The sequence below is a fragment of the Vipera berus genome, assembly GCF_964194415.1.
Source record: "Vipera berus genome assembly, chromosome: Z".
NCBI lineage: Eukaryota > Metazoa > Chordata > Lepidosauria > Squamata > Viperidae > Vipera > Vipera berus.
The window spans coordinates 8,367,034-8,385,050 of NC_138205.1; the positions used below are offsets into that span (position 1 = coordinate 8,367,034).

Sequence of the window (18,017 nt, forward strand, 5' to 3'; positions counted from 1 at the left end):
GAAGCCTGTTTTCTCCCATCCAAATCTGTACCGCTTCCAGACAACGGGACATCACATCGAGGGCATCACTGGGTTGGTTCGGGGTGGAGATGAATAGCTGGGTATCATCAGCATATTGATGATATTTCACCCCGAAGCTACGGATGATCTCTCCCAGCGGCTTCATATAGATGTTGAACAGGAGGGGCGAGAGCACCGAACCCTGAGGCACTCCACAATTAAGAGGCCTAGGGCTTGACCTCTGCCCTCCTGCCAACACCGTCTGCGAACGGTCCGAGAGGTAGGAGGAGAACCAACGCAGAACGGTGCCTCCCACTCCCAGCCCCTCAAGACGACGCAGTAAGATACCATGGTCGATGGTATCAAAAGCCGCTGATAGATCTAATAGGACCAGGACAGAAGAATAACCTCTATCTCGGGCCCGCCAGAGATCATTCACCAGCGCGACCAATGCCGTCTCCGTGCTGTGCCCCGGTCTGAAACCCGATTGGTACGGATCTAGATATTCAGCTTCCTCCAGGTTCAAAGGGAGCTGTCGTGCCACCACGCTCTCAACGACCTTCGCAAGGAAGCGAAGGTTGGAGACAGGACGGAAGTTGTTTAAAACAGCTGGGTCCAGTGCCGGTTTCTTGAGGAGGGGCCTTACCACCGCCTCTTTCAAGGCAGCAGGGAAGTACCCTTCACTCAGTGAGGCATTGATAACTGCTAGGAGCCAGCCTCGTGTAACCTCCCGAGAAGCATAGACTAGCCAGGAGGGACACGGGTCCAACAAACATGTGGCGGCACTTAGTTTCCCCATGATCTTGTCCACTTCATCCGGAGTCACAGGATCGAACTCTTCCCAAATGTACTTGGCCAACTTCATCGTTTTCCTCTCGTTAGATACTGCCCAGTCAGAGTCCAGACCAGCCCGAATCTGAGCAATTTTGTCCACCAGATATTTACTAAATTCCTCAGCCCGTCCATGTAGGGGGTCCTCTCCCGTCTCTTGACTTAAAAGGGAGCGGACCACTCTAAATAGGGCGGCCGGGCGATTATCTGCGGACGCAATGAGGGTGGTGAAGTAGGCGCGCTTTGCCACCCTCATTGCCACAAGATAGGATCTAGAAAAGGATCTTAACTGTGTTCGGTCAGACTCGGACCGACTGGCTCTCCAAATGCTCTCTAGGCCCCTTCTCTGGCGCTTCATCTCCCGCAGGTCCTTGGAGAACCAAGTAGCTACTGTTAGTGGACAGTTTTCTTAATGCGGTTCAATTCCTTTCGAGAGCCTAGTCAACCAATCCGGTGACTAAGCAATAAAGCGCGTTTTTCAATAATACAAGTTTTTTTTTAAAAAATAAACTAAACAGATCCTATTTTCTAAATAGATCCATCTTGATATAAGCTGGTTCTCTTTCGAAGCGTTGTGTCTGAAGATTTAAAATAGGACAGTTTTCGTCCCAGACATTAATCTTAAAGAGTTTAAAAAGATCTCATGCAAGAAAGTTCATACTAATTTTTAAAACCACAATTCTATCCATATTTCTGCTTATTCAAAACACACCTGTGCACGTACCAGAGGCGTCCCCCCCCCCCGCCCCGACAAAAACCAGGATCCTGTATGCTTGCAGAACATCGCCACCTTGTCCTACAACACTCAAAACTATTTAAAGCAATTAAAATGGACATTATGAAACCTAAGAATAAAGCCAGAGCAAATGAAAGCGAAACGCTAAGGATTTGCACTTTACGTCAGAATTGGATTTTGCCGAATTTACACAAATAAGAATATAATACTCCAGTATTCTGGTTATAACACTTAGGCTAAAAAATTATGAAATGTACCAATACTCTGGGTATTTTAATCCCAAGATTTCACGCAGTCGTCTGAAAGAGTTTCGGGAAAGACAATAAGGACAATTGCCAAGGAAAGAGCTTGTCAACTTGCTAAGTGAAACAGTATCCCGAGGTACTTTTACTTTCCTCCACATGATACATACACATATAAAAGGCGTCTTTTCTTAGGATACAATTACAATGAAAAGTAGACATTTTGTAACGGATGTAATTCAGAGTCGAATCATCCTGGGCGTGGAAACAAAGCCTTGGCAACTGAGGAACCGTGAGGAGGCGGAGCGAGAGAAAGATAATGTTTTAATGAACATCCAATCAGCGTCAAGACGAGATATTCGAATTCAGCCAATCAGGCTAAAGGCGCGGGCTATAAAAGAGCCGGCGCGCAGTACCCAGGCTTCATTTCTTGGGAGGATTCGGCGTTGGCGATAGCATGGCTCGCACCAAGCAGACGGCTCGCAAGTCGACCGGCGGGAAGGCGCCCCGCAAGCAGCTGGCTACCAAGGCTGCGCGGAAGAGCGCGCCGGCCACGGGCGGCGTGAAGAAGCCTCACCGCTACCGGCCGGGCACCGTGGCTTTGCGCGAGATCCGCCGCTACCAGAAGTCGACGGAGCTGCTGATCCGCAAGCTGCCCTTCCAGCGGCTGGTGCGGGAGATCGCGCAGGACTTCAAGACCGACCTGCGCTTCCAGAGCTCGGCCGTGATGGCGCTGCAGGAGGCGAGCGAGGCTTACCTGGTGGGGCTCTTCGAGGACACCAACCTGTGCGCCATCCACGCCAAGCGCGTCACCATCATGCCCAAGGACATCCAGCTGGCCCGCCGCATCCGCGGGGAGAGGGCGTGAGGACCCCCACCCTGCCAGGCCGATTGGCACACCCACCAAAAGGCTCTTTTAAGAGCCACCACCTCTGCCTGGAAAGAGCTGAGATCCACGAACCGCTCGCGTGGAACTCTTCGTTCCGAACGTTATTTATTTTAATTCCATTTATATCCCGCCCTTCTCCGAAGACTCAGCGGCTTACAATCTAAGCACAAATCAATGTGCTTAGCAATTGCCTTTATTCTATGCATATGCCTGCTTATTAGGGCTTTCGCCCCCCCCCCCAAGCGGCATTATTACAAAGTCAGCTTAATTGCCCCCAACAATCTGGGTCCTCATTTTACCTACCTCGGAAGGATGGAAGGCTGAGTCAACCTTGAGCCTGGTGGGATGCGAACCTGCACTAATTGCAGGCAGCTGGTGTTACTTAGATTGAGATGTTAAAAGGCTCCCAGTAATAACGATGGTTCTGAAACCCGTTTTGCAGAATCTTGGTCCAGTTTATAATTCTCCCATTATGCAGTTGTATCATTACTTTTGTGACAAAAGCCCAAAGGGGCTGGAAATCCGCCTAAAATCTAGAGATTCGTGCTCGTCTAACGAAGTCTGGAGTAAATATACCATCGATAGCTATTTGTGTCACTGGCTGGCCAGTAATAATAATAATAAAGTTGGAAGGGATCTTGGAGGTCATCTAGTCCAACCCCCTGCTCAGGCAGGAAACCCTATAGCTCTTCAGACAAATGGCTGGCCAGTCTCTTCTTAAAAACTTCCAGTGTTGGAGCATTCACCACCTCTGGAGGCAAGTTGTTCCACTGGTTAATTGTTCCAACTGTCAGGAAGTTTCTCCTTAGTTCCAGGTTGCTTCTCTCCTTGACTAGTTTCCATCCGTTGCTTCTTGTCCTGCTTTCAGGTGCTTTGGAGAATAGCTTGGCTCCCTCTTCTTTCTCATTTTAACTTTGCACCACAGTTTCGTTTTAATTTCCTGAAAATTGTTCTCAAGCAGCATCTTTTTAAGTTCCCAGTTAGCTTCCTTCAATATAACATTAGATATTGGATGTATTGGTGACCAAAAACAGTTCTTCCCTGAGTACTTGCAGGAAATTGTACTCTCGAGGAAGGGCAACAGGGAGTCCCAACGAAGGTACAGAATCGACAGAAAAGCAAGTGATTCTATTTCAGAAAGTACTTCTATTTAAAAAACAACAACAAGCAATTCTCTTTGAAAAAAATTCTCTGTGTCAGGAGTGGGATTCGAACCCACGCCTCCAGAGGAGACTGCGACCTGAACGCAGCGCCTTAGACCGCTCGGCCATCCTGACTCCCGTTCGGCTTAGTCTGAAGAATTACTCCAAATTCATTCTCTCTCCCTCCCTCGCTTGCAAATTTAGCTAGATGCTTCTGTCGATTCTGTTCCTTGTTTTTTCAGCCGCGGAAAGCGCTGCCTCTCTGCGAAGTTTGGTGGGAAATATTAGCCAAAGGAGGACACTTTAAAAAAAAACCTACTGTAAGGTGTTTTCTCTCTGCAGTCCGAGCACGATCCTTTCGCTTGCAATCTCTCCAGAAATCAAATAAAAATATTAATTGCCGTTAGCAAAAAAAAATTGCCAGAAAGGCGCAGAAAAATAATGGCATTTGGGGTCGATCAGAAAAGGAGAGAGGGGGGAAAAAATAAGAAATTAGCAGAGGATGGTTTCGATCCATCGACCTCTGGGTTATGGGCCCAGCACGCTTCCGCTGCGCCACTCTGCTGCTCGGATTCCACTTCTTCTCCTAGGAACCTTTAAAGGAACGGATGCGACATGCCAGCAATGGCATTTCTCTTGCTTCGTTTAATCGAGGATTTCGGTTGAAATGTTGCAAAAAATTGTCTCCTTTCCTCCATTTCTTCTCCGTTGTTTCCCCCGCCAAAGGGAACACAGTCGCTTTTCTTCGGTGCCCATGAAAAAAAATAAACAACCCGCTTCATATAATAATAACTCAGGACTCAGCCTTCCATCCTTCCGAGGTAGGTAAAATGAGGACCCAGATTGTTGGGGGCAATAAGCTGACTTTGTAATAATGCCGCTTGGGGTGTGTGTGTGTGAAAGCCCTAATAAGCAGGCATATACATAGAATGAAGGCTACTGCTAAGCTTGTAAGCCGCCCTGAGTCTTCGGAGAAGGGCGGGATATAAATGGAATTAAAATAAATAATAATAATAATAATAATAATAATAATAATAATAATAATAATAATAATAATAATAATAATAATAATAATAATAATAATAATAATAATAATAATAATAATAATAAGTTGGAAGGGACCTTGGAGGTCATCTAGTCCAACCCCCTGCTAAGGCAGGAAACCCTATACCATTTCAGACAAATGGCTGGCCAGTCTCTTCTTAAAAACTTCCAGTGTTGGAGCATTCACCACTTCTGGAGGCAGGTTGTTCCACTGGTTAGTTGTTCTAACTGTCAGGAAGTTTCTCCTTAGTTTTAGGTTGCTTCTCTCCTTGACTAGTTTCCATCCGTTGCTTCTTGTCCTGCTTTCAGGTGCTTTGGAGAATAGCTTGACTCCCTCTTCTTTGTGGCAGCCCCTGAGATATTGGAACATTGCTATCATGTCACTCCTCACCCTTCTCTTCATTAAACTACACATACCCAATTCCAGCAACCGTTTCCTATATGTTTTAGCCTCCAGTCCCCCAATCATCTTTGTTGCTCTTCTCTGTACCCTTTCTAGAGTCTCAACATCTTTTTTACATCGTGGTGACCAAAACTGGATGCAGTATTCCAGGTGTGGCCTTACCAAAGCATTGTAAAGTGGTATTAGCACTTCACTTGATCTTGATTCTATCCCTCTGTTAATGCAGCCTAGCACTGTGTTGGCTTTTTTGGCAGCTGCAGCACACTGCTGGCTCATATTGAAGTGATTGTCCACTAGGACTCCGAGATCCCTCTCACAGTTACTATTATCGAGCAAGGTACCACCTATACTATACCTGTGCATTTGATTTTTCCTGCCTAAATGCAGCCCTCTGGATGCTGTTCAGACTCAACTTCAACCCTAGGATCACCCGCTGGGGTCGCAGATACCAAATTTAGATTGGAATGGATCCAATCTAGAAGTAATGAGAAGTTTCCTGGCGGCCTGTCTGAGGTTTTCATTGTTGTGAGCATTTCTGTTGAGGATTGGCAGCGGGGGTGGGGTGGAGGGTGTTTGGTTTTTATTTTCCCCCCTCTGTTGGGTGGTTGCAGCAGGTTTTGGTCACTTCACATGACCCTGGGACACTGTGACCATCATAAATAGGAATCAGTTGCCAAGCATCTGAATGTAACTCACAAGACCCTGGAGATGCCGCAACATTGCAGCTGATCGGCGCTTCTTCTGGGCTCAGCAGAAGCGCCAGGATCGGTGCTGAGCTCCAGCTGGAGCCTGGCACTGATCCTGGCGCTTCCACTGAGCCCTGACAGCCCTGCAGCTCCAGCCGTCTCTCGCTCAGGCTTGTGCGTTGCTGCCCCCGGTTCAGCTCATTCCCCTCCCCCGCTACCACTTTTCTAGGATGGTCGCGTACCACCTGTCAGGTGCCAATGTACCACAGGTGGTATCTGTACCACTGGTTGAAAAGCCCTGGTCTAGAAGACCTCTAAAGTCCCTTCCAACTCTGTTATTCTGAATTATGTACTTAAAAATCCCTGTTAAGACATTCAACGAAGAGCTTTTGGTAACGTTCTCAGTGTCTCTTGTTATTCTTTATATATATATATATATATATAATTTTTATAAAATAACATTCTTTACTATTTAGCAAACAGCATATTGTCTGGATTGATGTGTTTAAAAAACGATCAGTAATGATTAGTTTTCTATATTTTCCTAATCAATAGGCTAGTGCACAGGTCTGCAACCCGCGGCTCCGGAGCCGCATGCGGCTCTTTCAGCTGTCTCCTGTGGCTCCCAGTCCTCTGCCACGTGCAGTCCAAAAAAAAAAAAAGTGGGACTAAAAAAGTTCAACCAATCAATTCAAATATGCAGGGTAGGTGCATATCCCGCCTTGGCTCTACTCTTCAGTCAAACCCTGTTCTGCGCATGCGCGTATGTACGCACATGTGCACACATTTTTTGCGGCTCCCAGTTTTTCCTTTTGTGAGGGAACCGGTTCCTAGTGGCTCTTTCACTGTTTCAGGTTGCTGACTCCTGGGCTAGTGTTAATATGTTTCTTGCATCTTCACTTCACCCGATAGTTTTCTTCTTACTAATTCATATTTAATGTTACATAGTACACATCACGTTCCTTTCTCTCTAACTCATTTTTCTTGCCATTGATAAAAATTGTCCCATGTTCTAAAATATACTGAATCTTCTTTCTCTTTTATCTTCTGTCGGATTCAGGGTGTCCCAAAATGTCTGTCTGCCTACGCAGAGTTTATTGTATTTATACAGTTTTAACAAGCAGGAAATAACACACAGCAAAAGCATTGTTTATTGGTGTACTGCCCTAGTCAATTTTAAAGAAATCCGAACATCCCAGCCAGGGCAGAGTCTCTCATATCTAGCTGGTTCCTGGCAGTCCTTGGCAGTGCTAATTGGAATGAGCTCATGGACATGTGGATAACAGGATATTAAGGCAGGCAGTTTGCTGCCCACGGTCCCTTCATATCCTTGACCTCCATCTCTACAATCTTCAATGTCAATCTGTCCACATCTGCACAATCTTAAGATTGTCTTACTTCTTGCTCCATTGGTAGGTTTTCATTTTTCCAATATTGAGCAAATACTATTCTTGCTGCAGTTAATACGTGTAAAATTAAGTATATAGGCACATTCTTTCTCATAGTTTCCTACTTTATGCCGAACAAAAACAAATCTGGCTTATAGTCTATAGATTTTTGAATCATTTTCTCTTACCATACGTATATTCTTGACCAAAATCTTTTAGCTTTAGGGTATGTCCACCAGGTATGATAAGAAGTACCTGGTTGATGTTTACATTTCCAACACTTATTAGACATATTTTGAAACATTTTTGCTAATCTCACCGGTGTTAAATGCCATCTATAAAACATTTTGTATAAGTTTTCTTTATATGTTGCCATTTTTGTTATTTTGACGTTTCTTTCCCATAAGCTTTGCCACTTTTCTAATTCTATGTTATATCCAAAGTTCTTTGCCCATATTATCGTTGTTTCTTTTATTTGTTCTTCTTCCATCTTTAAGCTTTGTTGTTGTTGTTAGTTGCGAAGTCGTGTCCGATCCATCGTGACCCCATGGACAACGTTCCTCCAGGCCTTCCTGTCCTCTACCATCTTCTGGAGTCCATTTAAGCTCACGCCTACTGCTTCAGTGACTCCATCCAGCCACCTCATTCTCCATCGTCCCCTTCTTCTATTGCCCTCAACCTTTCCCATCATTAGGCTCTTCTCCAGTGAGTCCTTCCTTCTCATTAGGTGGCCAAAGTATTTGAGTTTCAGCTTCAGGATCTGGCCTTCTAAAGAGCAGTCAGGGTTGATCTCCTCTAGGACTGACCGGTTTGATCGCCTGGCAGTCCGAGGGACTCGCAGGAGTCTTCTCCAGCACCAGAGTTCAAAGGCCTCCATTCTTTGGCGCTCAACCTTTCTTATGGTCCAACTTTCACAGCCATACATTGCAACTGGGAAAACCTCTTTAAGCTTAGCCAATATTTATAAGTGTTTTTAAAATCAATTTTTCATCTGTTTTCAGCAATATCTGTCTTTTATCCATGTTAATATAGCTGCTTGATAATATAGCATCCAATCCGGCAGTCCAAGTCCTCCATTTTCTTTCGCTTCCTGTCTCTTGTTATTCTTATTCCTCTTTATTCCTTTGGTATGAATAGTAACATGGTCCTTCAAACGCTGACAAATATCTATATATGCACTTGATCATCCTTTTAGACGCAGGGTTGGCGTTAAAAAAAAAAGAAGACCACTTAATCTCTCTTCTCACGCATTCCCACTGATAGAATCTACACTGGGTGCCCATCTGGGAAGCTGGCAAAGAAGCTGGGCGGCATTCACACGACAGGTAAAGCCACCCACGGGGGAACGTGTGAAGCCACGGGAGGCGGAGATGCGTGTTAGGTGGATTCGCTGTTGGTTGGGGTGGGGGGAGGGGGCCGCGAGGGTCGTAAATCTGCAAAGCCGATCTGTCGAGCGATGCGAGTTGAACGTGAGAGCACCGACTTTTTGCGGCTGGGGGGGGGGGGGGGGAAAGGAGCGTTTCGGTTGCTTTTGCTAAAAGAAAATAAAACTCGTCGACGAAGGTGGGATTCGAACCCACGCGTGCAGAGCACAATGGATTAGCAGTCCATCGCCTTAACCACTCGGCCACCTCGTCGCCGACGCTTTCTCGCTTCCGCGTATTTCTTTTTCATGTGGGAATCGTTGCAAAAGGGCTTCTGTGCGTTTGTTTGTAACGCATTTGGGGAGATCGCCCCGTTTTGCCCAAAGGAAGCCGTAATTCTTTTTTGTCTTGTTTTGTTTTCTCAAGCAGAAAGCTCCGCGTTTAAGTTTTAGCTCCTCGTCTGGTTTCTACCGCTCCTCTGCATTTAAACTACGCGAGTTTATCGTCTGTATTCCTCATAGATTTATAGAAATATATACAAATATATAAATATATATAAGTATATAAACCGAATAAATAAATAAATAGATAGATAGATAGATAGATAGATAGATAGATAGATAGATAGATAGATAGATAGATAAATAAATAATATACAAGATCAGGGAAGTTCTTTTCACAGCGGGTTCCATAGTGTAGTGGTTATCACGTCTGCTTTACACGCAGAAGGTCCTGGGTTCAAGCCCCAGTGGAACCAGTTTGCGGGTTATTTTATTTGCTTGAAACGGAACAGAAATCCCATTTTTCTAACGGTATTTCTGTCAAGGTAAAAAACACCTTTGTAGAGGGCGACGGACCGTGCTTCAGAGAATGCATGATATGCTTGCAGGAAGGCAATAAAAACACGACGCATAATCTTACTAAATAACTTTTACTTACAAAAATATAAAAACCAAATATATATTATACAGAGCTAGCTCACTACATCCTAACGTAACAGACAGTAACAGCAAAGAGAAAAAAAAACAATACAGATAACAACCCAGAACTTTCTCTAGACATGCGCACTAAACAGACTGAAACCATAACATAGCTAGTCATATGGGATTCACTATGGTTACCAGATAAGTTATCACAACAGGTGCAGAGAGCAGGGGAAAATGTACAGTTAGAAATGAACTTTCTGACGAACATAAAAAAACGTGCAGTGACATTCCCCTTCTTTCGTCAGCAAAGTGAAGACTCAAGTAAGGCACATCTTCTCACGCAGATACTCATGCTGGGCTGTAGGAAGTGGTTTGTTCAGCATGTCAGCAATTTGATCACGTGTAGGCACATACTGTAATGACACAAAACCTTGTTTAACCAGTTGCCTTATGTTTTGATATCGGATGTCAATGTGTCTGGACCTTGAACCTGTAAAACGTGTTTCAGAAATATAAACCACAGATTCATTATCTTCCATCACTGTGATTGGTCGAATCGGATGTGTCCAGATATCTGTGACTAAAGCATCAAACCAGGTTAAAGAATTGCATGCATCAGACACACAAGCATACTCAGCTTCTGTAGAGGAACAAGAAACAAGATTCTGTTTACGCACATGCCAGTAAACAGGACATCCATTTAAAAACATCATGTAACCTGATGTACTTTTCCGTGACTTCTTATCACTCGCCCAATCTGAATCTGCAAAACAACATAACTCTGCATAGTCAGTATGTGTGGGTTCCAACAACAACTTCATGTCTTTGGTGTGTTTTAGATACCTCAATAACTTTTTAACACATGTCCAATGAAACTGTTTTGCCTTGCCTACGTGTCGTGATAACAGATTAACACTAAGTGCAATGTCGGGTCTAGTCCAACTACTAATATACAGCAGCGACCCAATGACTGAGCGATATAGTGTTTGATCTTCGAACTCAGGACTTGGTTCATGTGCCAAAATGTGAAAATCGGTTTGCATGGGTATACTCACAGGCTTAGCGTCCTCCATGTTACAGTGATGTAACAGTTGTTCAATCTTCTCTTCCTGTGTGAGACTGAACCCCTTCTGAGTTTTGGCAATTTGAACACCTAAATAAGTGTTAATACACCCTAAAGACTTCAACGTGAAAAACCTTTGTAAAGCTTTAGCAAAAACCTCACTCATCTGCTTATTTGGACCAATATAAACAATATCATCGACATAAACAAGAATTATCTCATACCTATTACCGGATCTTTTAGTAAACACGCATTCATCTGTTTCGGACTTAATAAAGCCCATTGAATTTAGTTTGTCAGAAAGACATAAGTACCACATTAAACCAGACTGTTTCAGACCATAAAGACTTTTGTGTAGAAACCAGGTATCCCCTTCTTGCTGTCGGAAACCTGGAGGACCTTTCACGTAGATTTCTTCATCAAGATCAGCGTGTAGATAAGCCGTTTCAACGTCGAACTGGAAAACTTCCAGGCCAAGGATAGTTGCAGTGGCTAATGCAATTTTCACACTTTCAGTTCGCACTGTGGGTGAGTATGTATTTGTATAGTCCTCAGGATAACGTTGAGCGAAACCCTGGGCTACGAGTCTGGCCTTGTACAACGACTCACCATTCGGCTTCTTTTTGATCCTGTAGACCCATCGAGTACCAATAACTTTCTTGTTTGCTGGAGGACTTGCAGGCGTAAACACTTGAAGTTTCTTTAGACTGTCCATTTCAGCCTGCATTGCCTCAAACCATTTATCTTGTTCTGATTCAGGAAGATGTTTGATCTGTGTGAACTTCTCAGGTGGAAGTGTAACATTACAAATCAAAGGTACAGGTGTTTTTGTTACTTGCCACGAATAACGTTTTGGAGGGATTCCCTTTGTGGACCTCTTGGAATGTCTTGGGCCAACCGTCCATTCTTCTTCCGTGTCGTCCTCGTCTTCATCATCGTCGCCAGCAACATCGGCGGCTTGCGAAGACGGAACAGTAGGTTGAGAAGAACTCGTGGAAGGAACAATATCCTGTGAATCTTGATCATCAGGTTGCGTGGCATCAGCAACATCGTCTCTAGGAAAATAAACTCCAGGATCGTTAGAATGAATCCTGGACCAGTCAGCATCTTCCTCAACAGTAGCAGATTGTGAAACCACAATAACATGATGAGAGTCAATGTATTTGCTCCATTTTGAATTATCATCAATGCCCATAAATCTCATCCTTTTTGCTGCAGGACCCCCTTTCTTTCTTTGGGCTAAAGGAATATTCACCATAGCATAGGAACCAAAAATATGGAGATGTGAGAGATCAGGCTTGTGTCCATACAACATGAAATAAGGGGTCTGATTTATCACACTACTCCAAGTACGGTTGATGATATGGTTAGCATATTTGATAGCTTCACCCCAGTATGGAAGACTGAGGTTAGCATCTTCAAGGAGGCAACGCATCATGGTTTGCAGAACTCCATTTCTGCGTTCTGCCACTCCATTTTCAGCTGGAGTATAAGGAGCGGATGTCTGATGTACTATCCCATTCTCACGCATCCAGTCCTGGAAACGCTGAGACATGAATTCAGCACCGCGATCACTCTGGATTCTGGCAATGTTGACGTCGAATTGGGTATAGACAAGACTAGCAAAGTCTTTAAAGATCTGAAAGGTCTCAGATTTTTCTTTCATAGGATATACATATCCATATCTAGAATAATTATCAACGATTGTCAAGAAATATCTTTTACCACCAAGTGTTGGTGCAAAAGGACCAACTATGTCAGTGTGTACCAAATCAAAAATGCGTGTTGACAGGCGTGTAGCGCGTTTTGGAATTGCTGCTGCCTTGGATTTGGCTTTCTTGCAGACAGCACAGTCCAAGAACACCTTACACCCCTTTAGATCCAAACCTCTTGCAAACTCTGGCATCTTCTTCAGAACACGGAATCTGGCATGACCCAATCTTCTGTGCCACTTATGGATACACCTGGAATGCAAAGGTTTACCTGTTAGTGAATTCTCAACATTAGCATTTTTGTTAGGAACCCCAGGCTTGCTGTGAGCAACCTGTGTCTTTTTTGTCTTTTTATCATTATTAGGAACCTTTGGAGTAGCAACAGGATCTCTCTCTGGGACGTCTCTCTCTGGGCCTGTGCTTTTTGGAACGTGTATACTTGCCTGCTCTTGCTGCTTAGACTTTGGTTTTAAGTAATAAACACCACCAATCAACATGGTTTCAGCAACAATATCTCCGTCTTTGACTATATAACTTGCTTTTTCAAGATGGTGGACCTGAAAATGAGAAAACCTAGACAAATGACTCTGACTAAGCAAATTACTACTGGCAGACGGAACATAGTAAACATTTGGAATGAGAGCACCGAGCTCTTCAATGTAGACAGTTCCTTTTCCCATGACCTGAACAGGATGATTGGAAAAAGAGTAAAGTTCACGAAGTTCAGGTTCAGGCTCGTGCATCTCAGTGTAAAGCTCTTTTCTGTAGGTAACATGTAATGCTGCTCCGCTGTCCAAAGTCCAAAGAAGTCGTCTGTCATACTCTGGTTGAGGCTGTGGATCGTTGGTTACAACCAATGTGACAAGTGGAGCTTGTGGATCACGCCTGGAACCACGACCACGACTTTGTCGTCCGCCTCTACCTCTGCCTCCTCTGGAATCTGTTCCTCTGGGCTGGTACGTGACGGGCGCTGGAACTCGTTGGGGACAATCCCGGGTGGCATGTCCCACACGATTGCAGATGTAGCATCTTGGCATTCTTGGAACGTAAGTCCTTCCACGGAAGGCACGCCTCGCTGAAGCTCTTGATGCAGGTGGTTCCCTTAAATGTGGTGCAGCTTGCATAAGTGCCTCTTCTTCGGCTAAAATTCTGCATACATGATCCACTGTGCGTTGAGCAATAGGCACTTGATTAATCTTGGAAATAGCATCTTTCCACTCATGATTCAAAGAATTGATGATAATGCTGATCATTTGAAAATCATCAATAGGATAGCCTTTTTCACCCAGTTCTTTTCTAATACCTTTCATTTTAGTCAAATGTGCTCCAATATGTTCACCAGATTTTAATCTGGAACCATGGAACTCAGACAAAAGTAAACATGTAGACTCAATTGATGTAGGCCGATAACATGCCTCTAACTGAGTCCAAATTTGTTGGGCAGTTGCATCTTGTGAAAACGTGAGCTGCAATTCAATGTCCATTGACATCAATAATGTTGTGCATGCTCTATTATCCAAGTCCCATATGTCAGGGGTCCATGGCTGGGCAGGAGGATTAAACACCATCATGTGAGTACCTTCTCTGCGTAGCAAAAGTCCAACCTCACTGACCCATGCCCTGTAATTCTGCCCTGACTTCTTTAATTTTGAATCACCAGCCAGTGGTACAATGGAAGGTGTTTGATGAGGAATATACAATTGAGGTACTGGCTGTGCAGGTTGTGCAATCCGACCATAACCTGCAGGGGGCACCAGTGGCATCTGTGCCTGGACATGCGGCAGTTGCATTGAAGCTGCCGGTAGTCTTGGTGCTGGCTGTGCCTGTCTTTGAGCTGCTATTCCACCCTGGCCAGCAGGAGGCGCTGGCGCTGGGGCTGGTGCAGTAGCATAACCTGCAGATGACACTGGCCTTCGCATATAAGAACCCGGTGGCAATTGCATGTGGGTTAAATATGGCTGTGTTCTGCCAGGTAGAGGGGCTTGCATAGAAGCAATATTAACAGGAGAAGCAATAGTAACAGGAATCCTAGCACCATCAGGGACTGGAGCCTCAGATAATGGCAGAAATCTTGTATCTCTGAGCAAAGACTCCTCCATAGACAATTGCGAGAGTGAGAGCTCCAATTCATGTCTTAATGCAGCTTCACCAGTAGATGGTGCTATAACATTTGCTTCAGGCATCACTGTGGCTCTGTATGTCCTTTGGGACAGCCCATGATCATGTGACATAGGAGCCTCCGGTTCCCATTCGTCTTGCATGACACTCAATGATGGGCGTGACTTTGGCTTTGGGGAAGAAGGAGGCAATATGGCTTCTCCTTGTGGGTGTGGCAATATGGCCGGTTCATGCTCATAAGTCCTCTCATATTGCTGAACCATTGACACATATTTCTTTGCCTGCTGCAAATGCCTTTCAAAAACCCCAATTTGTTCACAGTAGCCTTGCATAGCCCTATCTCGCATAGTTTGCTTGGGGCTTGAAGGAGCAGAAGAAATTTTCTTTGGCTGAACTTTAGGTTTCGCTCCAAGCCTTTGAAATTCATCTTGAGCCCCTGGAGTGTGAACATTTCCAAAAACAGCTGCCAGGGAGCTTGGAAAAGTAGAAAAAGGAGTGACTGACCTTGCATCGTCGACAGGAGCAGGTGCGTCTTCTCCAAGGCGTGTGGCCGAAGCTATCGGAGTTCTTAAAGTTGAAGGGAGCTGGCCCACAGAAAGACTCCTCTTTAGCCGTGGCTTCCTTCCTGACATGTTTCAGCAGTTAATCACCGCTGCCTCACTAGCACTAACTAACTGATAACAGCCGCAGAAACATGCATCTCCAAAAACATAAATCAAACCATCCTCTGCTACCAAAATGTCAAGGTAAAAAACACCTTTGTAGAGGGCGACGGACCGTGCTTCAGAGAATGCATGATATGCTTGCAGGAAGGCAATAAAAACACGACGCATAATCTTACTAAATAACTTTTACTTACAAAAATATAAAAACCAAATATATATTATACAGAGCTAGCTCACTACATCCTAACGTAACAGACAGTAACAGCAAAGAGAAAAAAAAACAATACAGATAACAACCCAGAACTTTCTCTAGACATGCGCACTAAACAGACTGAAACCATAACATAGCTAGTCATATGGGATTCACTATGGTTACCAGATAAGTTATCACAACAGGTGCAGAGAGCAGGGGAAAATGTACAGTTAGAAATGAACTTTCTGACGAACATAAAAAAACGTGCAGTGACAATTTCTACCCTCGAGTTTGCTCGAGTTGGGGGGTGGGGGGGAAACCCCTCCGTGTGGCACCTGGTTCACAGTGACACGTGGCTGACCTGGACTGACAGGGATTTTAATTATCTTTTTAATTTTTAACTCTTAACTTTTAATTTATTTTAATTTTAATTTTAATTTATTGTACAGAGGCCTTGAATTTTAATTTTTTATCTTAACTTCTGTATTTATTATATGTTACTGTTGTTAGCCGCCCTGAGTCCTTCGGGAGATAGGACGGCATATAAGTCCCAAAAATAAATAAATAAATAAATAAATAAATAAATAAATAAATAAATAAATAAATAAATAAATAATAAATAAATAAATAAATAAATAAAATTAAATAAAATTAAATAAAATTAAATAAAATTAAATAAATAAATAAATAAAATTGGGAGATAGGACGGCATATAAGTCCCAAAAATAAATAAATAAATAAATAAATAAATAAATAAATAAATAAATAAATAAATAAATAAATAATAAAATTAAATAAATAAATAAATAAAATTGGGAGATAGGACGGCATATAAGTCCCAAAAATAAATAAATAAATAAATAAATAATAAACAAATAAATAAATAAATAAATAAATAAATAAATAAATAAAATTAAATAAAATTAAATAAAATTAAATAAATAAATAAATAAAATTTATCTGACTGCCCCGGGACCTTGTTCCACTCTCCCACGCGGAATCTTTGCAAAGCATTTTATTTTATTTTATTTTTTTGCAATCGCGGCAACTAATTCTTGCAAAAAAAAAAAAAAACGGGGAGAGAGCGGGGGGGGGGCCGTTTTGCTTTGACGTCCCGATTGCTTGCATTCACACAACCCCTCTTTCCAGTTCAAGAAACTCGCAGGTGTGCGCGCGCGCGCGCGAGACACGCGGGGCCGGCCGGTTGAAGCAGAGATTGTGTGAATCGTCGAAGTTCCCCGTAACCGAAGGGGGATGCGATGCAATTGCAAGGAAGCTAATCGAAAAGGGGGAGGGGAGGTGGGGGAGACCCCCATCCCCATCCCCAGGACCGTAAGAAATTAAGAAAAAAAAAATTAACTTCGCTGTTTTTAAATCGTAGCTTTTAGCGGTTGCTTTACTTGTTTGTGGCGGCCACGAGGAGTTCCCCGATCCTACAACTCAAGAGGGTTATTCACCAAACGGTTTTTTTTTAAAGCACGTGTGAACGTATTTTAAACTGGGGATTCCGTCCTCTGATTATATTTTTCTCTGAATAAAAATTATATTGGCCCGTACGGGGATCGAACCCGCGACCTTGGCGTTATTAGCACCACGCTCTAACCAAGTGAGCTAACCGGCCACACATAACGTAAGCTTTTTTTTTTTTTTTTTTTGTAAAATAGCTATCAGAACATTAGATCTGGTAAAATTTCGAGGTGAAAGTTAAAACTGCCTAAGTAAATGTCTATTATCATCTAGGAACCGACAAGCTTTTTTTAAACCTATAGTACAAGGGTAGGCAACCTTGGCTCTTTTATGACTCGTGGACTTCAACTCCCAGAATTCCTGAGCCAGCTATGCTGAGGGGAAAGGGAGAGGTTTCCAAGCTGAGCCATGCTGGCTCAGGAATTCTGGGAGTTGAAGTCCACGAGTCATAAAGCGGCCTAGGCCAACCTTGGCTCTTTTATGATTCGTGGACTTCAACTCCCAGAATTCCTGAGCCAGCTATGCTGAGGGGAAAGGGAGAGGTTTCCATGCTGAGCCATGCTGGCTCAGGAATTCTGGGAGTTGAAGTCCACGAGTCATAAAGCGGCCTAGGCCAGAGGTAGGCAACCTTGGCTCTTTTATGATTCGTGGACTTCAACTCCCAGAATTCCTGAGCCAGCTATGCTGAGGGGAAAGGGAGAGGTTTCCAAGCTGAGCCATGCTGGCTCAGGAATTCTGAGAGTTGAAGTCCACGAGTCATAAAAGAGCCAAGGTTGCCTACCCCTGCTATAGTAGGTCCACCCTTCAAGGTAGGCCAGTTCACAAAAAAGAAAGCACCAAGATTCCAGAAAATCAACTTTTAGGGCAATGTTCTTCAACTTCTGCAACTTTTTTTTTAAGAGGGGTGGATTTCAGCTCTCAGAATTCCCAAGTCTGCGGTAGAGTATGGGGTCGCCCCTTGACTTACGACTGACATTGACAAGACAGATTGTAAGATGGGGCAAAAAAAGATTGCAAAACCGTGGCAGGAAAGATTGTAAAATGGAGCAAAAATTCGATAAATGTCTCTCTCGCTTAAGAACAGGAACGTTGGGCTCCGTTTTGCGGTCATAAATCGAGGACCGCCTGTAATTAATGGAATAGCTTGC

The 18,017-nt window shown here is 43.7% G+C and overlaps 2 protein-coding genes across 2 annotated transcripts in view; one reads left to right on the plus strand and one right to left on the minus strand.

Annotated features, from left to right (window-relative positions):
* The window catches only part of LOC308678593 (phosphoribosylformylglycinamidine synthase-like), a 70,734-nt gene that overhangs the window by 3,279 nt on the left and 49,438 nt on the right, over positions 1 to 18,017 (minus strand). The window contains exons 30-31 of the mRNA XM_081345819.1: positions 4,362 to 4,434; positions 2,387 to 2,593 (exon numbers count right to left, since the gene is read on the minus strand). Of these exons, the coding sequence (XP_081201945.1) occupies positions 2,387 to 2,593; positions 4,362 to 4,434 (280 nt within the window). The remainder of the gene's footprint in view (positions 1 to 2,386; positions 2,594 to 4,361; positions 4,435 to 18,017) is intronic.
* On the plus strand, positions 2,267 to 2,677 carry LOC308678243 (histone H3.2; the record flags this gene model as incomplete). Its single annotated transcript, XM_081345307.1, has 1 exon — positions 2,267 to 2,677. One exon carries the CDS (start codon positions 2,267 to 2,269, stop codon positions 2,675 to 2,677), a length of 411 nt encoding a protein of 136 aa, XP_081201433.1.